The sequence below is a fragment of the Mya arenaria genome, chromosome 8 (assembly GCF_026914265.1).
Source record: "Mya arenaria isolate MELC-2E11 chromosome 8, ASM2691426v1".
NCBI classification, from domain to species: Eukaryota; Metazoa; Mollusca; class Bivalvia; order Myida; family Myidae; genus Mya; species Mya arenaria.
Genome location: NC_069129.1, coordinates 62,843,969 through 62,871,831, shown reverse-complemented (window position 1 = coordinate 62,871,831; position 27,863 = coordinate 62,843,969). Strand labels below are relative to the sequence as shown.

At 35.8% G+C, this 27,863-nt stretch overlaps 1 protein-coding gene across 2 annotated transcripts; it reads right to left on the bottom strand.

Annotated features, from left to right (window-relative positions):
* Nucleotides 1-177: 177 nt before the first annotated feature.
* On the bottom strand, nt 178-27,744 carry LOC128244982 (uncharacterized). Of its 2 annotated transcripts, none has more exons than XM_052963161.1 (19): nt 27,446-27,744; nt 19,440-19,640; nt 18,843-19,010; nt 14,466-14,498; nt 13,957-14,240; nt 12,229-12,315; nt 9,586-9,954; nt 9,087-9,172; nt 8,688-8,751; nt 8,142-8,333; nt 7,046-7,233; nt 6,157-6,478; nt 5,412-5,555; nt 3,822-4,083; nt 3,409-3,599; nt 2,977-3,246; nt 2,243-2,345; nt 1,691-1,961; nt 178-1,456 (listed from the first exon to the last, which is right to left on the bottom strand). In XM_052963161.1, the coding sequence occupies exons 1-19, from the start codon at nt 27,513-27,515 to the stop codon at nt 1,399-1,401; spliced, it is 3,363 nt and encodes a 1,120-aa protein (XP_052819121.1). In that variant the 5' UTR covers nt 27,516-27,744; the 3' UTR covers nt 178-1,398. The 2 variants fall into 2 exon arrangements, with proteins under 2 accessions (XP_052819121.1, XP_052819122.1); XM_052963162.1 differs by having other exon boundaries at nt 1,691-1,955; nt 27,446-27,743.
* Between the last annotated feature and the right edge of the window lie 119 nt (nt 27,745-27,863).

Sequence of the window (27,863 nt, the reverse complement as noted above, 5' to 3'; positions counted from 1 at the left end):
TATCCAGAAGAGTATATGACAAATCATCACTTTCACTGACAAGGCGGCTGCTGTATACTCTCACATTTTATTTTATTTTGTAGATAAAATACAATTGATATGTAGCATTAACACTCATTTCGTCTTCTTGCATCAGCTCGTAAACATTAACAGTTGGAATCATGTAAAAGAACGATATCTGCGTTTACTTTTTATTAGTGCAACAACGTTGATAAAAGCAAACATATACACTATTTGAACGTATGAGCGTGATAATAGGTTGTAAATGCGAGACTGGTGCATATATGTTCCTTCGTTTGCAAAACAAAAAAGTTAATTACGTATTAATCTCAGCTTTTGTATATAACGCAAGGCGAAGTCATAATGATTATGTTCCTTGCGTTTCATTTCAATTCATCATTTCCATTTTAAAGGTCCATATCCATAGAAGCGTCATTGAAACCAAAAAAAACAACAGCATTTTCGTTTGATAAAAACCAAGCAAACCTCCGGCGTCTTTTTTTAATATAAAAACATAATTGGTTTGCAGGTATTCAATGTTTTCACCAATCAACTGTGCAAATCCTTTTCTTTGAGATTCTAACTTTTTGAAAGTATGGCTGATTACATGTATCTCATTTCAAGTAAATTTACAACAAAGCACTGTGTTTGCAAATGACATACAACATTACTAAAACTGACTTTGAGCGGGGTTGATGTATTGGTCCTTCAAAATAGGTAAAAGTAAATTTAAAACTACGCTACACATATTTGAGAAAATCACATCAGACCGGAGCATTATACATTCTTTAAAATTTGCTTTGCATGTAGATTATTTGTCTGTTATACAGAGAACATCATTGGCGTTCGATGTATTCTCTTCAAATGGATCATGTTGATACAGTGTCATTCGAACAGTCATTAGTTATTTCACGCCTCTGAATGACACAAAGCTTTTGGTCCAGGACTGGTCATGCGGTGACCCCCATAGTGTTCCATATTGGCTCACCAATCTTTATATCATCAAAATGGCGTCTATTTTCCGATTTCGATGAATACATGAAACATTTCCAATATATTATACAATGTAAACAAGTTGTATTTACGGGGCACAGAAGGCCATATTCAGGATCATAGCTTCGCTCTCACCCGATATGGTTTCCTTTGCCCCGTATATCCCATTTCGGGTCAACTACTAACCCCGCAACTTTTTATAATGTACACCTATACAAAATAATATTGAAGAAGAGTGACAATGAGTTATATCTCTTCCATTGACAGTTTGATGTTTGAAATCAGTTCAATCAATATAAAATATAATAATGTCAATAAAAAATTTCACACTGTAAAGAAGTGTACGTCACTATTACTGGTACGAACTCTGATGAAACACAAATAAGCTATTAAGATCATCGCGGTTCATTCATCAATTGGATTCATTTCAACGGGGGCAAAGTTGAATGATTCTTTTTTGGTTCTGAAATTGCAAAAATATTCATTGACACATTTAAGTTCCAACTCGCATGTAAATATGTACGTTCGGTGATTTCCACTAATACTTGTATAATGATAATGAGTTTCTTGTCAATAATTCAACTAGCAAATATGGTTATCCCGTCAAGACGCCGAGGAAAACCCGACACACAATCATGAAAAACAAACAGTGTTTCATCCATTTCAATAAATTGTCTATCTAAAAGTTTGCACTTACTTAAAGCGGACTATGAGCACAACCACCACAATACCAAAGACAATAATTGGCGTCAGAATTGCAGGTATCAACCAAGTCTTTTTATCTTCCCCGTCTACATTTATCTTTCTTTTGTCAGTTTCTTCAGTTTTTTCGGTTGTCTCAGTTTCCTCAGTTTTTTCGGTTGTCTCAGTTCCTTCGTTTTTTTCGGTTGTCTCAGTTCCTTCGTTTTTTTCGGTTGTCTCAGTTTCTTCAGTTTTTTCGGTTGCCTCAGTTTCTTCACAATCTGTTTTTGATCCATTATCCAAATAAGATTAATATGAATAATATAAATGAAATAAGAATGGCAAGCCGGTAGTATACAACAAACGAATACAGTGTTTCGAAATACAAGGAAAAGCTCTCAAAAAACACTAATCCGGAGACACACAACAAAGCAACAACGTCAGACTTCACATGCATCATACAATCTTTATTAATGAATAATTGATTCAGAGCGAAATCTATTTTTAAGATTATAACACTTTTAAGTTAAGCATTTTGACTAAATGTAACGAAAGAAAATATTCCAACCTGGTTGCCAAGATAAAATCTCATCAGGTTGTCCGGTACATCTGAGGCAGTCGATTGTCTCATTGTGTTGATAGCATTGACTATTGGTTACGCAAAACCCTGGCTGTATGAGGAAAACAAATATCGTTTTCATTTATCAATTTAGATTGTCGATGCTTGCTCAAGTTAAGTTATGGCAGTGAAAAGGTCCCTAACGCAAAAAACTAGTAGATGGGTTTACGTACATCCATGGATTCTGCAATTTTTCCAAAAATTCAGCACATTTTCTATGAATCTTTAGTCAATGATATGTTTTATCATATGCTGTCACAATAGCTTATTGATGTCAAATTACTTACTTTATTTGGGGGGGGGGGGGGTAAAATAAATGAAATGCAAATGATATGCCAACTAGAGTACTGTGTACATATTCATTGTATTTTCTATCTAGGTTTTCGTCAAAACCACAAATTAACGAGAGGATTCCAAATAGGGGTATGAATAGATTTCGTAAAATTGCTTAAATGGCGAAACATAGCTGGCGTCGATTGCCAATCACGACGTCAGGTGTTGATTCGGCATGATGTATCGACGAAATAATGACCCTACTATTAAATCTGATTAAATGATAGTACACACGAATCATATCATATTGTCCCAGAACATGTAAAAGTAACTGAAATTACCAAACTGTTAATTAAACTTAATTAGCCTATGTAAATTTATTTTTTAGTAATAATTTAACTAAACAATACCTTTCGTCGACAGAAAAGATCTCCTTTGACCTTTTCACATTCAACACAATCCGAGTCAAATAAAGCTAACGTGTCTTCTTCCGAAAATGTGACGCCATCGTTAGAAAGGGCTACTAAATATCCTGTTGCAATAACATCATTCGGCAAAAAAATGGTAGATCGTTTCACTCGGACCTCTGGGAGTTCACAAGAGGCTTCTAAGAAGGTTTCAAGCTCCGCTGGTACCACAACTTGCTCAAATACCGTAACATTTTTCGCATCTGTGGTAACCTAATGAGTTACAAATAAGTATGTTTCCAGTAACGGTTGAGCACTTATTGTTATACAAGGTTAATTTCTTTTAGAAAAGAAGAATTGTTTTTCAAATTAATTTAGCTTTACTCGAACGTCAGAACTGTTTTTTTTACAAGATATTCGATATAAACAACATACCACAAAAGGAGTCAAAATACACGTCAAGTTGCTCGTGTCAACTAGGTGTCTAGCAATGACGTAGACCCTTTTACAAGCCCTAACTTGTAAATCACAAATTCCTTCGTCAGGAATTCCAAGCATTTCCGGTGGTGAAGTTGAATCGACGGAGCAATCTTCGCCAATATAAGGCTTGTTGCACACACAAGTCCCTTCAAGAGAAAAAATATGTCAATTACATGCCTCACGTTTCTTACTGATCATTGAACGTGTTCGCTTTTTATGCATATAGAAACAGTTTAAGGTGCATTATATAAGCATTGAAATATGTTCGAATATATATATATATATTTTTTGTTACTTTAAGTATGTATTTTCTTATATCATATACTGTTTAATTGATTTTTTTTCACAAGTTTCGACTACAAGTTTACCATTTACACATACTCCTCGTTCGCTACACTCATTGGTGCAAACAACATTCTCAATTTCTTCCAGTATGACCGGACTGAACTCTTGTGTTACTGGCAATGTAACATTTTCTTCAGTTATATTTGAATACTCTACGCCGTTTATCTCAATTGTCACCCCTTCTAATGCCTCTGGAGGAGGAAGTTGTTCAGCTTTTACTTCGTGAACGCATTTTGTTTTGATAGATTCCAAATGTTGTGCTGTCCAATCCATAGAATTAGAAGCCTTTGAATGAAACATAAAAATAAATCGTATCATAAATTCAGAAATATTCTAAAATGAAATAGTTATTTTGTAAGTGTTTGGGATAATTTCGTTTTGACATTTAGCAAGAACATCAAAACATATATATTTATTTATTTTGTGTATGTTTACTTTGTTTTATCTCTAGGTTTGTATACAATCATCATTATGAAACTGTATGAACTCATAGACGAGCTACATGCATTTAGTAAATATGTCTTTGTATGCTTCTTTTTATTTGTATACAATTTCATACTGACTCCGATTGGGCGTATTTGTTTGGTTTTAGTAATGTTGATAAATCTTGGGACAAGAAAGATGATGGGCATATACACTAGTTTAAATTCAAGTGAACTCGTGTTAAGTTGTCCGTTTCCAGGAGGTTACCCGCAACCTTAAAATGATAAAGGTGTTTTGATGCATATGTAGTCTCTCTGTGGTGTTTGTTGCGTTTTGTGCATCACGTTCAGCGTCTGTTTGGACTTTACCTTGCGATTAAAGTCCGGTCAACTGTTTCATTGGGAGTGAAAGGCTACTGGCCAAAAAACATGACACAAAGCATCCATGCATGAGCAGCTGTGTCACTACACATATATGCATAAATAGCACACACACACACACACACACACACACACACACACACACACACACACACATATATATATATATATATATATATATATATATGAAATGATGATGCACAAAAGATATAAAATGTATATTGTTTTGTTTTTCATGTCTCATCAGAACAAATTCTTCGTATATTTTTCTTAATACTCGACATGCTTCTATAGTGTCAATTGTATAATAATATATCCAGTTTATAATAGTTGGATTATCTAGATGATCACAGTAAGATCTATTCTTAAACCTTTAAATAATTACTGAATACCGAGCTCTTATTAAAGATGCACTCGTACTCCCAAATAAAATTTACCACAATAAATTCAAATGTTTTGCTGTACCAGCAAAGATGAATAAGTGTCGAACAAAATGGTTCTTATAAAGGATACCGAATTTAGTTTTAAAGAAAGGTGCAGGAACCATGGTGTATCTACCTGAGACGGTAGTAGATCACAGTAAATATTTTAGCATTCACCAAACCTTTAATATGTTTGGGTTTTCAGCTTTTATATACACGGTTACAATCCTGTTATCAGTATTTAATATTTTCCATAAATGCATTATTTAGTAGGTAGATAAAGGTTTACCGCCCAAAATTTATGTTTTATGTTATACATGTGTATGTATTGATTTTGATTTTAATAAAGAAGGAATCAATTTTGTAACGTTATCAACAACATACTTACAATAGCATCCAGGACGCAGTCGCTGATGATCGAATCAAAGTTAAGGCTAGGGATATCCTTGCATTTTTGGAACGCCGTTGTATTTATGATTTTCATACAATCTTCAAACGCCGTAACATTATTGTATGGTTCATCAGCTGATCTCTGTAAACAGATGATGTAAATATTTTGTATGTTTTGCTAGCTACAAAAATTATACCAATGAAAACAACTGAAATTATATGTATTTTTAATAACGGATTAGCATCGTGGATTGGAAAAGTTTATCTTGTAAGGCGTAGAAATTGCTGGGTTCGTATTTGGTTTACCCGATCAATTCCGAAGCCGATCCAGATTAACGTTTTCCCATTAACGGGGTGGTTTCCTTTTATTGTAATTATCCTGTCACATATGTTCGAAATATCGAATTAAACATTTCAATCAAATATGGGGTTAAACAAGTATTCTCTTTAAGGAAGACCACTCACTGGGCAAGCGAAATCAATGCTTGATAGAGTTTTATATGGTTTTACTGCGTACTGTCTAGCTCTCTGAAATTACCATTGCCAAGTACCGTTTTTTCACTGTTTAAAATTAATGGAAACTACATAAAATGGATTTGACCGGATAAAGCTCACTTTATCGGATCTTTTTTGTGCAATGACCGAATATATTGAGCTACCATTATGGCTGGCGTTTGAGAAAGTAATAGCATACATATAATTTAATATTGTTTCTTTTTAACAAATCGTTTTTGGTCATTTACCTTTACCATGCTTCTTGGCCAATCTCTTTCCACTCTTGGACGTTTAGAAACAAATGCTGTTTTGACGCTTCGGTAAAAGTCCATTTCCATCTTGTGGTGAATGCTGCCGTCTCTTTTCCTTCGTTTTGAAATTGATGAACATCTGCTATTAGTGTTTGGCTTAAAATTACAAATCTTTGTGGTATCAGCAGAGCACGTAACAAACGGTGATGGTCCATTTCCACCAAATCTATCCTTACACGTGCATAGCTTTTGTTTCTCAGTCCATGCTGCTAATGTTTCGTCATTGCCTTCATTAAAAAGATCTTCATCCGAATTGACTCTGAATGACAAGATAACAAAACTTAACACAGTATAAGAATTCTCAAAGGATAAACCAAACTACAAAGAGACTCATTAGCCTTTCAGAGTGGGACAGAAAACAAATTAGTGCTTGTAAAATATGAAAAAAATGCTCTTTTCAATGATAAAACATCATTAAAGGCCCCCCAAAAAAGTTCAGTTGTTAAAATATTTTTAAAACTGTGAATATGCATTAATACCGCTATTGAAAATGTAATGAGTTTATGCTTGGATTAGCAAAATAGTGTTTAAAAGAGTATCCGGCAGTTACTTATTTGTGTTTGTTCATAGGAAAAAAAGACTAAATTTCAATGAAATCGTTGCCGACATTATTTTAGCGAGTCCCTTTAATCCATACTGTATAAAGCCAGAGTTCTTGTATATTTCCGTATAATTGAGTAGGAAACGTGTTGCTTTTATTCAGACCCAAATAATGCGTAGAAATGGTATGTGAATTCAAATTATTTCTTGAAGCGCTGCTAAATTACTTTTAGCTTGCTCGTGGCCGACATGGTGTTTGTTTATTTAGAAAAAATCAAGCAATTACATCCAACTTAGATTAGGATCTGAGGCTGTGGAACTCTTGCGATGCGCTCTGTCATTTTGCGTCGTTCCATCAAAATTTCCACAGAGTCCTTCGCTCAACATATGATCAGCAATAGAGGGATAAATTCTTACATTCAGCAAAACGTGTTGAAAGGAGATGACCACTTTTGTACCAGTTGGCATTATGATCTGCAAAAAATATCAGCCAGTTATCTTTTCTTCTTGGCAATACGCAAACATTTTTTTTGTATTTTGCAAAAAAAACACCTTTTTTTATTCTGTCAACTCTAAACTTACAAATGATGCGATTCTTTTAAAGAAAAGGAGAACACCCATGCAAGATGGCTTTGGCGTTTTGATCGTTTCATGCCATCAGAATATAAAAATAATCCAAAACAGTTCAAATTTTGGTAAGTTTGAACATTAAATATTTTACAACAACTGTGAGGAAAGTTATACTAACTTATAATAAGTTACTCTCGTGGCTATTTTTGGTTTGAGAAACAAAGACGTATTACAAATTATTGAGCATAATAGAAATGTTATAACAATAAAATAGTACAATAATTATGTGTAAAGTTGGAATTTTATTGGGCTTTTTGATGGAATGACTAATTTCATGTGATACAACTACTTCAACAGCGAAGCAGCCTAATTAAAGCCATGGCTATAAGTATTACAAGTAGGAAAAGAAATATGTGTAAACTGGTGTCTACGGTTTCTTTTCGCCATAATCTAAATATATTTTCTTGTAATCTAGTATTTGGTTTCGGTGATATTTGAATAAAGAATACAACTCATACTATTGCTGATACAGACTCAATCAATCCAATTAAAGAACACAGTCTTAATGAAACCAAGACTGATGTTTTCACAATTTTTCGTAATTATGATTGCACTTGGCAACATGAACTTAATCATTTGAATCATTCAAAAATATGATAAGTGTACATCAAGTTAGATTGTATCTAGTCTCGTCCAAGCTAAATTGAAGGAAATACAAAAACTCATAGACTGTCCATAACGACGGATAATGGATAATGATTTGAACAGTCACGATGTCGCTAAATACGTATAAAATCATAGTTCATATGTACCTCACTATTCGAGCCCGGTAATTTGACAAGTTTAGTAAATATAACTTTGTCCTTGCACTCCCTGAATCTTCCAGAATCCGGTTGCCCGTCGCACATATCAACTACGTAGACGTCCCTGCCAGCCCTGACGGCAACACCACAGTTACAGAATGGTCCTGAATGACCCCAACACCGTTTAGTTTTAATTTGAACCTGAAGTGAAATGGAATAACATACATTATATGCCTTGAAGTAGCATGCAAACATCAAAATGTCTAATTTCTTTAGCGAATAATAGCTTAATTCTTGAAATGGAATAACATACATTATATGCCTTGAAGTAGCATGCAAACATCAAAATGTCTAATTTCTTTCGCGAATAATAGCTTAATTCTTGATTGAATATATTATATTTATTCTTATATTTTATCTAGTGGCTTTTAACATCCACCGAAATCGAAAAGCAACACGATTCTTAATTCTCCGAATGAACAAGGAACCGACTTATTTCCCATCAACGAGGAACCGAATTGTTGCCCATAATACATCAACAGTCACGGAACTTACCTCTTGGGGTCTTTCTGTATGTCTGTAAAAGATGAACGTGCCAGGATTTTGATTTTCATAACGTCTGCAAAAAGTTGAATATGTTTATAAGTGTGATGTAAAACAAAGTGAAAGCGACATATGCACACTACTGTATGACATGATAGAACCTTTGTATGGCACATAACAATTTCAAACGAAGCCAAATTACCGAACAATTTGTGTTATAAAAATGATAGGGTTTATTTTTAAATCTTCGACTTTTGTCCCTGTTTATTTAATTGTGTTTTTATACATTTACAAGTGGTTCATATTTGAGCTGACTCGAAAATCATTAAAGGCGTTGCAAAGCGTGTTCGTCATGAGATTAGACTTTCAGTCCAAAAGTCAAAAACAATATATATAGAGAGATATACATACAATCCATCAAACGATTTCATGTGGGGGTCGTTGTACGAGTAGCAATCTTTGTCGGTCAGAAAAGTTCTGTCAGTATGAAGATGTACCTGAAATAAACCTCGTTTTGTATAGGAACGTACAAAAATGTTTCCTTCCTAACAAAATCCCCAATTCTTTTACATAAACGGCAGTGCATTAATATTTTTATACATTTCATGTAAGTATTTTTTATAAGGTTGTTACAAAAATTTGCTCAGCGGGACGTCATCAAATAATATGCGGATTCTCGCGAGATAATACGCGTGAAACCTTGAATCAGCCCGTATATTTTAACGCAAGAACGCTGATCGACACGGTATGTGGTCAATGGTCATACATGAAACTTAAATTGCACCCAATTTTACCTAGTGTTATTAATGCTTTCTGCCGGAAGTGTGCTATTACATGTATTAATTAGTTGCTGTTGTTTTAAATCAATACCCTGCTCATACAGGGCTTAAGATTTTGATATCTATCTTACCTTAATGGGCTCCAACGCGTAGTTGGCAAAGAACGGGTGAATCGGATAGGAATCGTGGGTCCGTAGGTATATATGCATTTCTTGACTTTCTTTTAATCTGTTTCCACCCTGTAGACATTCTACTGTAATGGGAGTTAGCTCGTCGACTTTATTGCTCATAAGTCTCGTTCCGCACTTATTACGGTCGCCTTCAAGTTGACCAATATCGGAAGTATGACACGTATCTATTCCCTTTTCTCTTGGAATAAAGACAATGATGTCCAGAAAACATGCGGAGTCGCCTCTGCAACCAAAAGGAACTGTGTGCCGCAGATATATCGTTGCAGTTTGTTGATCGTTAAGCGTTATATGTGACGTTTTGTTTACATGCTGCAATGCAAAGATTTATACTTGCAACGGTTTCTGAATATCCGTAACTTATAAACGCGACCAAAAGACATCATTATTCGGCAAGCTCACGGTTCGCTGGTCAACAATTTACACACTATCGAGAAAAGTCCTCGTAACTGAGTGATAACAAAGTGCGAGTATATACGATAAAAGGTGATAATCGCATTGCATTTGTTTCGTTGTGCAAAATAGACAAACTGTATGATATGTAGGACGCCACGGACCACGACCGTATGTTAATAAAATAATACTAGGGTTAACATATCATATACCGTATGTTTATGAAAACATTAAAGGGTAAAATAGGGTATGTTATAACATCATATAAAGTAAACATACCATCTACCGTATGTTATAGCATCATACTAAAGTAAACATACCATATACCGTATGTTATAGCATCATATGAGGGTCAACATACCATATACCGTATGTTATAGCATCATATGAGGGTCAACATACCATATACCGTATGTTATAGCATCATATGAGGGTCAACATATCAAATACCGTATGTTGTAGCAGCATATGAGGGTCAGCATACCATATACCGTATGTAATAACATCATATGAGGGTTAACATGCCATAGACTGTATGTTATAGCATCATATTAAAGTTAACACACCGTATACCGTATGATATAGCATAATATGCGGGTCAACATACCATACACTGTATGTTATAGCATTATATGAGTGTCAGCATACCTTATTCCGAATGTTATAGCATCATATTAAAGTTAACACACGGTATACCGTATGTTATAGCATCATATGAGGGTTAACATACCATACACCGTATGTAATAACATCATATGAGGGTCAACATACCATAAACCGTATGTTGTAGCATCATATGAGGGCCAGCATACCATATACCGTATGTTATAGCATCATATGAGGGTCACCATACCATACACCGTATGTAATAACATCATATGAGGGCCAGCATACCATATACCTTATGTTATAGCATCATATGAGGGTCAACATACCATATACCGTATGTAATAACATCATATGAGGGCCAGCATACCATATACCGTATGTTGTAGCATCATAGGAGGGTCAACATATCATATACCATATGTATTAGCATCATAGGAGGGTCAACATACCACATATCGTATGTTATAACATCATATGAGGGTCAACATATCATATACCGTATGTAATAACATCATATGAGGGTTAACATACCGTATATCGTATGTTATAACATCATATGAGGGTCAACATATCATATACCGTATGTAATAACATCATATGAGGGTTAACATACCGTATACCGTATGTAATAACATCATATGAGGGTTAACATACCGTATACCGTATGTAATAACATCATATGAGGGTTAACATACCGTATACCGTATGTAATAACATCATAGGAGGGTTAACATACCGTATACCGTATGCAATAACATCATAGGAGGGTTAACATACCGTTTACCGTATGTAATAACATCATATGAGGGTTAACATACCGTATACCGTATGTTATAACATCATAGGAGGGTTAACATACCGTATACCGTATGTTATAACATCAAAGGAGGGTTAACATACCGTATACCGTATGTTATAACATCATAGGAGGGTTAACATACCGTATACCGTATACCGTATGTTATAACATCATATGAGGGTTAACATACCACATATCGTATATTATAACATCATATGAGGGTTAACTTACCACATATAGTATGTTATAACATCATATGAGGGCTAACATACCACATATCGTATGTTATAACATCATATGAGGGTTAACATACCACATATCGTATGTTATAACATTATATGAGGGTTAACATACCATATACCGTATGTAATAGCATCATATTAAAGTTAACATACCGTAAACAGTTTGTTACTTAAAAAGTGTTTTGCACTGTGGAGGGCTCTTAATGATTTGTTTATCAGAAAGTGTATCTTTATTTTGGAGGCATCACATATTTGATAGTTTAAACCCCGTTTAACCAGATTCACACGTATTTTCCTTCAACGCCCTTCTCACATTAAAAAGTAATCAACATATGAAATGGGTTTACTAAATCGACCCTACATATGACTGTTATTGAGTTAACCGAGGCTACTGTTAACATATAATCAGTGTTGCATACATGGAATATTCATATGTAGTATATATTAATTAACTAAGTTTTCTTGATAGCTTTGTATTTTTCTTTCCTTTCACAAAGTGATGACTCGTATTTATTACATTTATTTGATATTGCAAAAGCTTACCTCGATTCCAATAAATTTGTTTGGACTTATTCTTGGGCCACTTTGATCTGATATCTTCGTGAGGCTTGCTGTTACTGAGCAAGCTATCTGAAAAATAAAATAATCCAACTATTCCAACTATTCCAACTATTCCAAATATTTCAACTATTCCAACTATTCCAAATATTCCAACTATTCCAACTATTCCAAATATTCCAACTATTCCAAATATTCCAACTATTCCAAATATTCCAACTATTCCAACTATTCCAAATATTCCAACTATTCCAACTATTCCAAATATTCCAACTATTCCAAATATTCCAACTATTCCAAATATTCCAAATAATCCAACTATTCCAACTATTCCAACTATTCCAACTATTCCAAATATTCCAACTATTCCAAATATTCCAACTATTCCAACTATTCCAAATATTCCAACTATTCCAACTATTCCAAATATTCCAACTATTCCAACTATTCCAACTATTCCAAATATTCCAACTATTCCAACTATTCCAAATATTCCAACTATTCCAAATATTCCAACTATTCCAACTATTCCAAATATTCCAACTATTCCAACTATTCCAACTATTCCAAATATTCCAAATATTCCAACTATTCCAAATATTCCAAATATTCCAACTATTCCAACCATTCCAAATATTCCAACTATTCCAAATATTCCAAATATTCCAACTATTCCAAATATTCCAACTATTCCAACTATTCCAAATATTCCAACTATTCCAACTATTCCAAATATTCCAACTATTCCAACTATTCCAAATATTCCAACTATTCCAAATATTCCAACTATTCCAAATATTCCAAATATTCCAACTATTCCAACTATTCCAAATATTCCAACTATTCCAACTATTCCAAATATTCCAAATATTCCAACTATTCCAAATATTCCAAATATTCTAAATATTCCAACTATTCCAACTATTCCAACTATTCTAAATATTCCAAATATTCCAACTATTCCAACTATTCCAAATATTCCAAATATTACAACTATTCCAACTATTCCAAATATTCTAAATATTCCAACTATTCCAAATATTTCAACTATTCCAACTATTCCAACTATTTTAACTATTTTAAGACACTAAGCCTGACAAACACTTCAATGAATTAGCAGGTTTACTTTGACTAAATCTTGATTATTGTCTGTAAGATCGATTCGTCTTATATTTGTCTAAATGTTTTCTTTCAAATTTAATAGAATAGAATATCAAAAACCAACAAACATCTAAAAAAGGTATGTAGGTATTAATAAAATCTATATTTTGTGAGACCCGAGATTCTGTACCAAACCGACCAATATCAGGGAAAATCATCATTGCAAAATATTTAAAATATAATATGTTCAAATTCTAACATGTTCACTCAAATGATTTTGTCATTTAGCAAAACATCCACATATCGATCAAAACAAAGTTCAGGGTCGGGAAGAAAAACTAGTGGAAACCAAGATTTTTTAAGCCTTATTGCAAATCTCGGAGCGTCTGAGGAAAATTAGCTATAGCTAAACTATATTGAAATGTTTCCACACTTGACGTAGTTTCTTAAAGTGTGCGTTGACTTTGCTATAACTTGAGTGATTGGACCGGAAAAAAATCAAACTAAAACGATAATCAAAGATCATTTGTTTGAACAACCAAAGCAAGTTGAAAAGTATATAAACGTTAAATGAAAAAAACCCATACACAATAAATATTTAAAGACCCTCACGGTAATTCCAAGCCCCATTTGCTTGGTTTTAAGGTGGGTTTCTGTAAGTTTTGTTTCTTCTCTAAAGCCTTTTTGATCTATATGTTTAGTTGGTTGCGTCTCCAGCAATTGGTTGGTCCATGTGTCACCAGTTGTACGTGCATACTGGACAGTATAAAAATACTCCGTATCGGGAACAGGTAGAAAGTCACAGTGGAACTCCAGCTCGTGTGTTTCACCTTTTGGAACAACTGTGACGTCAATATTCGGGTTTATGGACGTAATAGATGGGATTATGCCACCGTCTGTGTCAAAAGTAAAACAAAATACTGAATACACATATACTGACATCCATAACCCTTCTCAGAGATGTGGAAATATTATAGCTACCGTACAATCACGGGTAAATGGTTCCGGTGATAAGCTTAAGCTTTGTACCATTTAAAAATGTATGTTCGAATATAACTTATCCAAAATTAACGCATTCGTCTTGAAGTTATAACATCAGATGAATATACCAAACAATTTACCTTTTTCAGTTTTGGCTTTCCCAACTGGGTGTTCTGAAGGCATATATTTTACAAAGTTTTAAAACATTTTGAAATCGCTTTTAACATTTTAAACAGGTTAAACATTGAATTTTGTTTCCTTTAAAAAGTACCAACCCACGACATAATGACCAAACTGTTTAAAACTTTGTTCAAGGTACCAACATTCTTAACTTTAAAACGGAAACAATGTATGATATCCTCATATAACTAAACAAATTATGCACAGCTGGAACAGTTGCACCTATTTGAAATTTAACAATAATGCCATTAACAACGTTGTCAACTTAAACACAATACTTAACAATATCTGAGTCCTTGAAATTGAAAAGAGATTTTTGGAAGCATAGGAAAGAATATGAAAAAGCTGCAAAATCTGAATATGGCAGTATGGTGTTGTCCGTTTAACATACAATATACAAAGGCTGAGCATGGCAGTGTGGTGGTGACCGTTATATATACAATATACAAAGGATGGACATGGCAGTGTAGTGGTGGCCGTTTAACATACAATATACAAAGGATGGACATGGCAGTGTAGTGGTGACCGTTATATATACAATATACAAAGGATGGACATGGCAGTGTAGTGGTGACCGTTTAACATACAATATACAAAGGATGGACATGGCAGTGTGGTGGTAACCGTTTAACATACAATATACAAAGGATGGACATGGCAGTGTGGTGGTAACCGTTTAACACACAATATACAAAGGTTGAACATGGCAGTGTGGTGGTGACCGTTTAACATACAATATACAAAGGATGGACATGGCAGTGTGGTGGTGACCATTATACACACAATATACAAAGGCTGAACATGGCAGTGTGGTGGCCGTTATACACACACTATACAAAGGCTGAGCATGGCAGTGTGGTGGCCGTTATACACACAATATACAAAGGCTGAGCATGGCAGTGTGGTGGCCGTTATATACACAATATACAAAGGCTGAGCATTGCAGTGTGGTGGCCGTTATACACACAATATACAAAGGCTGAGCATGGCAGTTTGGTGGACGTTATACACACAATATACAAAGGATGGACATGGCAGTGTGGTGGCCGTTATACACACAATATACAAAGGCTGAACATGGCAGTGCAGTGGTGACCGTTATACACACAATATACAAAGGATGAACATGGCAGTGTTGTGGCCGTTATACACACAATATACAAAGGCTGAACATGGCAGTTTGGTGGACGTTATACACATAATATACAAAGGTTGAATATGGCAGTGTGGTGGTGACCGTTATACACACAATATACAAAGGCTGAACATGTTAGTGCAGTGGTGACCGTTATACACACAATATACAAAGGATGGACATGGCAGTGTGGTGGCCGTTATACACACAGTATACAAAGGCTGAACATGGCAGTGCAGTGGTGACCGTTATACACACAATATACAAAGGATGAACATGGCAGTGTGGAGGTGACCGTTATACACACAATATACAAAGGTTGAACATGGCAGTGTGGTGATGACCGTTATACACACAATATACAAACGCTGAACATGGCAGTGTGGTGGTAACCGTTAAACACACAATATACAAAGGTTGAACATGGCAGTGTGGTGACCGTTTAACATACAATATACAAAGGATGGACATGGCAGTGTGGTGGTGACCGTTATACACATAATATACAAAGGTTGAACATGGCAGTGTGGTGGTGACCGTTTAACATACCATATACAAAGGATGGACATGGCAGTGTGGTGGTGACCGTTATACACATAATATACAAAGGTTGAACATGGCAGTGTGGTGGTGACCGTTTAACATAACATATACAAAGGCTGAACATGGCAGTGTGGTAGTGACCGTTATACACACAATATACAAAGGCTGAACATGGCAGTGTGGTGGCCGTTTAATATACACACACTATACAAAGGCTGAGCATGGCAGTGTGGTGGCCGTTATACACACAATATACAAAGGCTGAGCATGGCAGTGTGGTGGCCGTTATACACGCAATATACAAAGGCTGAGCATGGCAGTGTGGTGGCCGTTATACACATAATATACAAAGGTTGAACATGGCAGTGTGGTGGCCGTTATACACATTATATACAAAGGCTGAGCATGGCAGTGTGGTGGCCGTTATATACACAATATACAAAGGCTGAGCATGGCAGTGTGGTGGCCGTTATACACACAATATACAAAGGCTGAACATGGCAGTGTGGTGGCCGTTATACACACAATATACAAAGGCTGAGCATGGCAGTTTGGTGGACGTAATACACTCAATATACAAAGGATGGACATGGCAGTGTGGTGGCCGTTATACACACAATATACAAAGGCTGAACATGGCAGTGCAGTGGTGACCGTTATACACACAATATACAAAGGATGAACATGGCAGTGTGGTGGCCGTTATACACACAATATACAAAGGCTGAACATGGCAGTGCGGTGGCCGTTATACACATAACATACAAAGGTTGAACATGGCAGTGTGGTGGTGACCGTTATACACACAATATACAAAGGCTGAACATGGCAGTGTGGTGGTGACCGTTATACACACAATATACAAACGCTGAACATGGCAGTGTGTTGACCGTTATACACACAATATACAGAGGCTGAACATGGCAGTGTGGTGGCCGTTATACACATAATATACAAAGGTTGAATATTGCAGTGTGGTGGTGACCGTTATACACACAATATACAAAGGCTGAACATGGCAGTGTGGTGACCGTTATACACACAATATACAAAGGCTGAGCATGGCAGTGTGGTGACCGTTATACACACAATATACAAAGGCTGAACATGGCAGTGTGGTGACCGTTATACACACAATATACAAAGGCTGAGCATGGCAGTGTGGTGGCCGTTATATACACAATATACAAAGGCTGAGCATGGCAGTGTGGTGGCCGTTATACACACAATATACAAAGGCTGAGCATGGCAGTTTGGTGGACGTTATACACACAATATACAAAGGATGAGCATGGCAGTGTGGTGGCCGTTATACACACAGTATACAAAGGCTGAACATGGCAGTGCAGTGGTGACCGTTATACACACAATATACAAAGGATTAACATGGCAGTGTGGTGGCCGTTATACACACAATATACAAAGGCTGAACATGGCAGTGTGGTGGCCGTTATACACATAATATACAAAGGTTGAACATGGCAGTGTGGTGGTGACCGTTATACACACAATATACAAACGCTGAACATGGCAGTGTGGTGGTGACCGTTATACACACAATATACAAACGCTGAACATGACAGTGTGGTGACCGTTATACACACAATATACAAAGGCTGAACATGGCAGTGTTGTGGCCGTTATACACATTATATACAAAGGTTGAACATGGCAGTGTGGTGGTGACCGTTATACACACAATATACAAAGGCTGAACATGGCAGTGTGGTGACCGTTATACACACAATATACAAAGGCTGAGCATGGCAGTGTGGTGACCGTTATACACACAATGTACAAAGGCTGAACATGGCAGTGTGGTGACCGTTATACACACAATATACAAAGGCTGAACATGGCAGTGTGGTTGCCGTTATGCACATAATATACAAAGGTTGAACATGGCAGTGTGGTGGCCGTTATACACACAATATACAAAGGCTGAGCATGGCAGTGTGGTGGCCGTTATACACACAATATACAAAGGCTGAACATAGCAGTGTGGTGGTGACCGTTATACACACAATATACAAAGGCTGAGTATGGCAGTGTGGTGGCCGTTATACACACAATATACAAAGGCTGAACATGGCAGTGTGGTGACCGTTATGCACACAATATACAAAGGCTGAACATGGCAGTGTGGTGACCGTTATTCACATAATATACAAAGGCTGAGCATGGCAGTGTGGTGGCTGTTTTACACACAATATACAAAGGCTGAACATGGCAGTGTGGTGGCCGTTATACACACAGTATACAACGGCTGAACATGGCATTGTGGTGGTGACCGTTTAACAAACAATATACAAAGTCTGAGCATGGCAGTGTGGTGGCTGTTTTACACACAATATACAAAGGCTGAACATGGCAGAGTGGTGGTGACCGATCAACATACAATATACAAAGTCTGGACATAGCAGGTCTGTGGAGACTGTTCAACATACAATTTACAATGGCTTTGTGAATAAAGCACTCACAACACCCTCTAGTTCCTGGATCAGCAGTTTTCATAAGAATCATCTGGTACAATTCAAGGACCCCTGAGCTATAGAAAATAAAAATAATTGCACTATATTGAGACCTCCCTCTCAGAGTGTTAGTATACCAACATGTGTTTATCAAGATAACAGACAGATGTCTGCTCTGGTTCCCTTACCGATGCAATAGGCCTCCGGGCAGGAGAGCACGTATGGCAGGAAGAACACGTATGTTCCATCTTGACAGAGCATTGCTTGACCATTCCTTGTTATGTCGCAAGGCCCGTCCAAACCATTTCGACACAACACTATGTTTTCAACAACGTTAGGTGTCTCAGGAAGGTTTCCTAAAGAAATACGAATGCTTCAACAAATAGTGTTACTAAAAACACACCCAGTATTCCACAAATAATAATAGTGAAACTATCCACATCAGTAATGAAAAAAAATATGTTTCAAACGATCTGTCAAAGTAGGAGTGTTATCAACACTTTTAAGGAAAGGTAAAGCAAATTGTTTAAGAATAAAGAAAATCAATCGGCCAAATTTCTGACGAAATCTTAAAACCAAGTACATGGACTTTTAAAGCACTTATTAAAATAAAGAACTAATAATGACATCTCAACATAAGTCAACTTGCCTTCATTTCTACGATGAATTTTATTTCGAACTGTTCTTGCAAAAAAAGTATTGTTTGTTGGCATTTTGGTCTTTTGTACTGTTAACGCCGATAAACATACAGTCAAATACAAATACGGATGGCAAATTACACTCACCTTTGCGGTACCAATTAAAGTCCGTACCGCAACTTTGGTCACTTGAGGCCACAACATATTGTTCCATTTTGTACCACGCTTCTTCAAGGTAGTAGTCACATATTGCATCTTCGTCTGCACCCGCCTTGTATCCTACAAACCGCTCTCTTAGGAACCCTAAATCTCGTGTGGTGGGGTCGAGGCATGGGTCGCCTTCAGCAGCTGAAAAAAAGACAACATTTTTTTTTATTTGGCATTTTTTCCTGGAACCTATTTCATTGGGTCTTTGTCGGAGCGTGTATGTTGTTGAAAACGAAGTGCAGCAAGGGCATAATGAACTGTAAGAACGTTACTTAAAGTGACACTCTTATTCAAAACCATTTCATACACATATAACAATCATAATTTTGAGTGATAAACCTTAAACTACTTACTGAATAATGCATTTATGGAAAATATTAATAACTGATAACACGATTGTGACCGCGTGTTTGATAGCTGAACACCGAAAACATTAAATGATTGGTGAAAGATAAAAGATTAACTGTGATCTACTATCGTCTCATAAGTTAGAAATACTGTGTTTTTTGCACCTTTCTTTCAAATTAAACTCGGTATCCTTCATTAGAACAATTGTTTTCGTTGTGTATTCATTCTTATTGGTATATTAAAATACGTGTATTAATTGTGGAAAATCTTATTTGGACACCATGGATGAACAAAAACAGTCACGTGACCACACATGCAAACGCAAGTAGTTTTTTGGCTAGATTGATCGTCAATCAAGGTAAGTTTCTTATCGATATTTTTGTTATACGCGAGAGTTCGTTAAAGTGACATAGCGCAAAAAAGGAATGCATTGTTTTGTCTTTCGATTGGTGTATTGGTCACCATTCATGTTTGCATAGTTTCCAAGAAGACTTTTATACCTATAGTGTCCAGGAATGCAAACGCACGTAGCTAGTGTTAAAATGTCATAACTTAAGACAAAACGCGTCATTGTTTTCAAATTCCTTTTAATTACTCAGTAATGGTTTTTATTTGTTTCATGAATATTGTGTGCGATGTTGGAGTGCATAATAGTGATGAAAGGTTTACAATTGTTATGTTAGACTGTAAGAAAGCGAATATATCTAGTTTGACTAAATTTATTAAATATGGCATTTAATTTGCGAAAAACTACGCTGATCCCTTTATAATTAAAGTATGTGTTATTCTAACTTTACAATATTGTGTTAATGATAAGAAACTATCCCTTATATGTCTATGTATTTATATTAATATAACTGTCGCGTATGTATCCTTCCTCTTATTGCTAATGATATAAATTAAATTTTATTTCTGTATGTTTTGGCTGAACATTTACTAGTTTTTGCTGGTGTACATATCCATGTTTAATGCCAAAAAATATATATACAAATAACAAACCTCTGACGTATACTGAATGTTACGATTGTATTTCTGAATGGAGGCCTTGTACTGCAAATTAAACGAATATTGTGTACTGAATTGCATTGCATTTCTGGTATTAAATTAACTCGGTCGTTGAACAATACAAGAGCGGTAAAACTGTCTGCTTTTAATCCTCAGCGAGGACAGTTTTGCAATATTTGATTCTTTTTAACAACACGGCAAACTTTGTTTGCGATTTTAACTTTTTAAAGGTTTCAAAAGTCGGTAACGTTAAAGAAAACTGTTTACACGTGCTATGTTGTATGCTCGTTAATAATCACTGTTTGCTTACATGCACTTTTAAATGGCTACAATTTCATTAAGCGTATAAACCCTTCAATAAGACAGACAGAGGTGCTCATTCGAGTTAAAGCAACTTCTTATGAACACTTAACATACTGTTTACAAACGCAAGATAAGATAAAATGCAGAAGAAAGGTCGGCTTGGATATTATATCATTCCAATTAATCATCAGCGAGATAGCCATCGTGCCTGTAGTTAATCATTGAATTCCAGAAGTTAAGAACGTGGCATGTGTTCCTATCAAAACATAGATAGAGTCTAAATTTTGGCACGAACAATACAGTATTGGTGTTTTCAAATGACTATCGAGGATTTTTTTCAAATTTTCTGTGCATAACTTTTACGTAGATATATTCCCACAATGTACCAAAAACGCCAAAGAAGTTAGAGTCCAATTTTAACGATCAACAGAAATGCAGAATCGCAGAAATTGAACACTATCATAGATGTAGTATGTCTTCAATATGTATTGAAGAAATAAAAAGTGTGAAAAGAACATCAAACTTTTTTAACAGTTGAATTTTTTTAGGTGTATGATACTATTAGGGTTGCTTTATCTATTGTTAATTAATCGATAATATAAGGTTTGCAGTTTTGCAAAATCCTTTTTTCGAAAACATGTATACAGAATAATTAATGTCATTATTGTTTCGTTTCAAACGTTGCATTGCATAATTTAACAATGAACAAGTGTGACGTTTGTAATAAAAAATGATGAAATAAATGATTATCTTAAGCCTTCATGCACAACCACGTTTCAATCATAATAATTTCATGTCAAGTTCGCTTACTGGTAGGACGTTATTTACATCCGGAATACCGGCGAGGCAAACCTGCGCAGGTAATACATCAAATTTTGACAATGTTAAATATTGACCTAAGGTAATTTTATCACATTAAACATTGGCAATGACAATATTTCAACATAACATTTTTATCTGTTAAAGATGCACTCTTCCTTCCAAATAAAATTTCCCACAATTAGTACAATTGTTTTAATACACCTAAAAGGATGAATATACGTCGAAAACAATTTTTTTTATGAAGGATACTGTGTTTATTTTGAAAGAAAGGTGCAGAAACACGTTTTTTAACTTTTGAGACGATAGTAGATCACAGTAAATCTTTAAGCACTCACCAGTCCTTTAATATTTTTGTGAATTTTTAGCTATTAAATACACAGTTACAATCATGTTATCAGTAATTAATATTTTTTTTACATAAATGCATTATTTAGCAAGTAGTTTAAGGTTTATCACTCAAAATTGATGTTTTTTATACATGTGTATGTATTGATTTTGAATAAGAGTGTCAATTTAAATTTAGATCGACTTCTGCAGTCTTACCGGCGAGGTTCTTTCGACGCAGTGCCAAGTCCTAGCTCAAACCTATATCTTCCTAGACCGGTTTTAACGCATAGTTATCCACCGACCTGGGATATACGGAATGCGACCCGGTTTCATAGCCACCACTGGTTGTTTTGTATGTATAATACCAATGTGACCGCGGTTTGAGAACATTAATATGGGCGGGGGATTGTACAACCGGGGTAAAGCACGTACCAATCGACCACAGTTATCCTATATTTATTTCGCTACTCTGTAAAAATAGAGCTAGCTGAATAATATCTTTTCACGGCGTTTGCCTTCAAAACAAATACAAGTAACGTTTATGCACCAGTCAATTGTAACCACGCCCCTCACCCAGGTCGGGGCGTATACCGAAAATAGCGGGGGAAATGGGCCGTGTTCTTACCTTTCAGGTGGCCCTGCAGTGCCGAGTGAATGCGGTGGTCTTGCTTTCGCTTCGAAAATAGCTGAGACTGGGCTTTACCTGGGTACCCCGGAGTGCGGGGGCATTTGGCGTGGTTTTTACCAGCAGTTTGTCCCCGCATAGGGAGGATTTTACCAAGGATTGGCTGGACCGAAAGTCAAAGTCCCCGCTATTCCCTGGACCTGGTTGAGGTGGTTACAACTGACTGGTGCATTAATAATTGCAGAAAAATATATAAACCTCTTTTTCTGCAATGTTTTTTGGCTCTTCATGGTCTGCACGCATTAATGCGTGTTTTGAAAATTGACCCAGTATATGGTCATATCTCTGCTGATACTAGTCGGAAAAGTCTGGTAACTGTTGGTACCTTTTTCGTATAAACCTTCAATTACAGTAGGAGCGCTGTTTGTTATGTGTTATTTTGCTGTAGTTAAAAGATGATAAAAGATCACTCTTAAACATTTATTATTTGTGAAAATGAATAGTCAGTTTAGTTCGATAGTTGCGTAAAACATTGTTGATGTGTATTCTAGATTTAGAATAACTCTCAATAAAGGGACACAATTTGTACACACACGAATTAGTGTCTTACAAAAATTTAACATGTATGTTGGCTCAAATTTATCAGATAATATAGCGAAGCAAAATGGGGGTTTAAGGTATTATCTACAAAACGGATCAATTTAGACTTAATGTTCCATATTTATTTGAGTCTCTTGACCAAGCGAGGATATAGAATCAGCATGTGGTATACGTTACACTTAAAACTATCTCCTTTTTAATCGACTCATATATCGTTGAAAAATGTCCTGGCTTAACTGGATCTAAGATAGATATAGCGAATCGGATTGCGTGGTATAAACACCAAATAAATCAGTTTATGACTATAACTTTGACTTAGTTTGGTACTGCAAGCCATCCCTTATCATTGTTCAACGAGGGTCATTTTTGCAACGAAGGGTCATTAAATAAAAGTAAGGTGTCCGTTGAAAAATGACCCCCGGGATCAACATTTAAGATAACACCGGCAAGCAGAAAACGATAACACTGTAACGAGCAGTGTTCAGTCTGATCTGTGAAGATAATATTTCTCCCAGGCCTGATGCATTTATTTTGCACGTTGTGTGACCTGCCTGTGCTGGCGCAAGCGGAGGTAAATGAAGCTGATGCTTTAGAGCTTTGACATTTCCCATCCATTATACTGTAATCATAACAATATCTCAACAACATAAATCACCCTATTTTGCAATTGTATGGTGTACATCAAAAATAAACTTTTTAGTTGTTTTATAAACCGTTATTTAATAATTTACATACGGGTGACTCCAGTAGACGTTATATTTGTCATGCAATTATTTTTAGGTTGTTCTTCATGGGTTTCTACGCATGCATACGAATGAAAGTATATGCTTTTTTCTAGTCATGAATTATCTTGCTAAACATAGTGTATACATATGAGGATATAGTTCAGAAATACAAACTACACTATCAGTCTCAGTTTAATTTAAACTCCTCACTGACAGTAATGTAATGTGGAACATTGTCAGACGCTTCTAGCTCCTGCTTATATAAGTCTCGGTTTAATTTAAACTGCCCACTGACAGTTATGTTAAATGCAACTTTGTCAGACGCCTCTAGCACCTGCTTATACCAGTATCGGCTTAATTTAAACTGCTCACTGACAGTAATGTAAAAAATTGCAACTTTGTCAGACGCTTCTAGCACCTGCTTATACCAGTATCGGCTTAATTTAAACTGCTCACTGACAGTTATGTTAAGTTCAACACTGTCAGACTCCCCTAACACCCGCTTATACCAGTATCGGCTTAATTTAAACTGCTCACTGAAAGTAATGTAAATTGCAACTTTGTCAGACGCCTCTAGCACCTGCTTATACCAGTCTCGGTTTAATTTAAACTGCTCACTGACAGAAATGTAAAGTGCAACTTTGTCAGACGCCTCTAGCACCTGCTTATACCAGCATCGGCTTAATTTAAACTGCTCACTGACAGTTATGTTAAATGCAACATTATCAGACGCCTCTAGCACCTGCTTATACCAGTATTGGTTTGATTTAAACTGCTCACTGACACTAATGTTAAATGCAACTTTGTCAGACGCCTCTAGCACCTGCTTATACCAGTATCGCCTTAATTTAAACTGCTCACTGACAGTAATGTAAAAAATTGCAACTTTGTCAGACGCATCTAGCACCTGCTTATACCAGTATCGGCTTAATTTAAACTGCTCACTGACAGTTATGTTAAGTTCAACACTGTCAGACTCCCCTAACACCCGCTTATACCAGTATCGGCTTAATTTAAACTGCTCACTGACAGTAATGTAAAGTGCAACTTTGTCAGACGCCTCTAGCACCTGCTTATACCAGTATCGGCTTAATTTAAATTGCTCACTGACAGTAATGAAAGTGCAACACTGTCAGACGCCTCTAGCACCTGCTTATACCAGTATCGGCTTAATTTAAACTGCTCACTGACAGTAATGTTAAATGCAACATTATCAGACGCCTCTAGCACCTGCTTATACCAGTATCGGCTTAATTTAAACTGCTCACTGACAGTAATGTAAAGTGCAACTTTGTCAGACGCTTCTAGCACCTGCTTATACCAGAATCGGCTTAATTTAAACTGGTCACTGACAGTAATGTAAAGTGCAACTTTGTCAGACGTTTCTAGCACCTGCTTATACCAGTATCGGCTTAATTTAAACTGCTCACTGACAGTAATGTTAAGTGCAACTTTGTCAGACGCCTCTAGCACCTGCTTATACCAGTATCGGCTTAATTTAAACTGCTCACTGACAGTAATGTTAAGTGCAACTTTGTCAGACGCCTCTAGCACCTGCTTTTACCAGTATCGGCTCAATTTAAACTGCTCACTGACAGTAATGTTAAGTGCAACTTTGTCAGACGCCTCTAGCACCTGCTTATACCAGTATCGGCTTAATTTAAACTGCTCACTGACAGTAATGTTAAGTGCAACTTTGTCAGACGCCTCTAGCACCTGCTTATACCAGTATCTGCTTAATTTAAACTGCTCACTGACAGTAATGTAAAGTGCAACTTTGTCAGATGCCTCTAGCACCTGCTTATACCAGTAACGGTTTAATTTAAACTGCTCACTGACAGTAATGTAAATAAAATGCAACACTGTCAGACGCAACCAGTTCCCGCTTATACCAGTATCGGTTTAATTTAAGCTGCTCAATGACAGTTATGTTAAATGCAATACTGTAAGACTCCCCTAACACCCGCTTATACCAGTCTCGGTTTAAATTAAATTGCTCACTGACAGTAATGAAAGTGCAACACTGTCAGACGCATCCAGTTCCAGCTTATACCAGTCTCAGACACTTCTAGCACCCGCCAAGATGCCAAAATATTTGCTATTATAAATGGTTGTTTTGATTTAAAAGAACTAATTCCTCGGTTTGAAAAGCGCCAAAATATCACTTATAGTTGTTTTATGCAATAATCACATGTTTTTGTTTTGATCATTTAAGTCAAATAAGTAAAACATGAGCATGCATTAAAAAAGACATTTTTGTAGTATTAAACCTTTATTGGGCGCCTTTAAATTGGTATGTATAATGGTTAACGCGTTCGATTTTCTTGTAAATTGAAAGTACTTAAATCGAGAATAATATCCATAGGGAAGATTTTCATAACACTTTGCTGTCAGAAATGACTATCCCCAATTTCGAGACAAGCTCTACGACAACACTTTAAATAATTACGAACTTGTTACTTCATTCTTTTTCACATCTTCTTATCGGCTTTAGAATTTATTGTGGATGTTAAAATACGTGTTTAAAGAATTAACATTGTTCAAACCAGTTTCAGCCCCTTTAAGGTTCATTAGTCTGATTTCATGTCTATCAAGACTAAATAACTTACATGATGCACAACAGAACTAAAACCAAGCATATTGACAATTATATTGATGTCAATTGTCGATTATTGATACAGTACGTTTTTTTCTTCAAAAGTATCCTCTTACAGACGTCAGATGCCGAGGATAAAATGGGTGTTCGTCTTAGCGAAACGGTTTCTTACGTCTGTACGAGGACACTTTTGAAGAAAATACGAGTGACTGTATCTGAATTATACGACGATAAGGGTATTGCATATATTAGTGAGCAAATAAATGCATTAACAAATAAATAAATACAGATTTATCAATAATTAAAGGATTTAATTTTTATTTCATTCGCATTCACCAATTACTCGTGTACAAATTTGCACAATCATTTACAAGGAAGTAAATTAATAACGTTTAATCCGATCAAAATAAACGAAGACTGCAACTGCATTCTCTACATGTAAATCAATATTTCAAATAGATATAATAAACATGTTTTAAATTAATGACAATTTTCTTATCACTTACTTTAATCAATCGTTTTATCGTGGTAAATAGAATCACTGCTTAGAAATATGAGGTATTGATTCGTAAATTTAAAAACACCATTGTATTACCGATTATGTCCACATAATCCAATATATTCGTCAAGACAACGCAAGACACTATAACATGTGCACAATGCATAGCTTAAATGTTAATGCAAATGTGCATTAAATTCACTTCCCTTTGGCCTGCTAATGATTAACACAAAACGTTCTGGTTAAGCTGAATTTATGTGCAGCAATGCGCACTGCAGGAATTTACAACTATTCAAATCAAGTATGTAATCTAATCTCGTCCAGTAATCAGACTTTTGCGTCTGTTTCAAAGTACGTTTGCAGCGTGTAATATGCGGTTTCAAATAATATCCTTTCTGAATACAAGCCTTGGTCAAATGATCGCAGACAAGTTTACCAACCATATCACTCTTGACACTCGAGTTTTATCGCCCTTTACATATTGAAATAACCTAAAATTGTTGTCCCATCAATA

Excerpts from the sequence above, each read along its gene's own strand:
- LOC128244982 (XM_052963161.1), bottom strand. The coding sequence starts at position 27,515 with ATGCATTGTGCACATGTTATAGTGTCTTGCGTTGTCTTGACGAATATA. Across the intron at positions 8,752-9,086 it reads ATGAAATCGTTTGATGGATT|ACGTTATGAAAATCAAAATC; the intron begins GTATGTATATCT and ends AACTTTTTGCAG. Across the intron at positions 2,346-2,976 it reads ATCTTTTCTGTCGACGAAAG|CCAGGGTTTTGCGTAACCAA; the intron begins GTATTGTTTAGT and ends TTCCTCATACAG.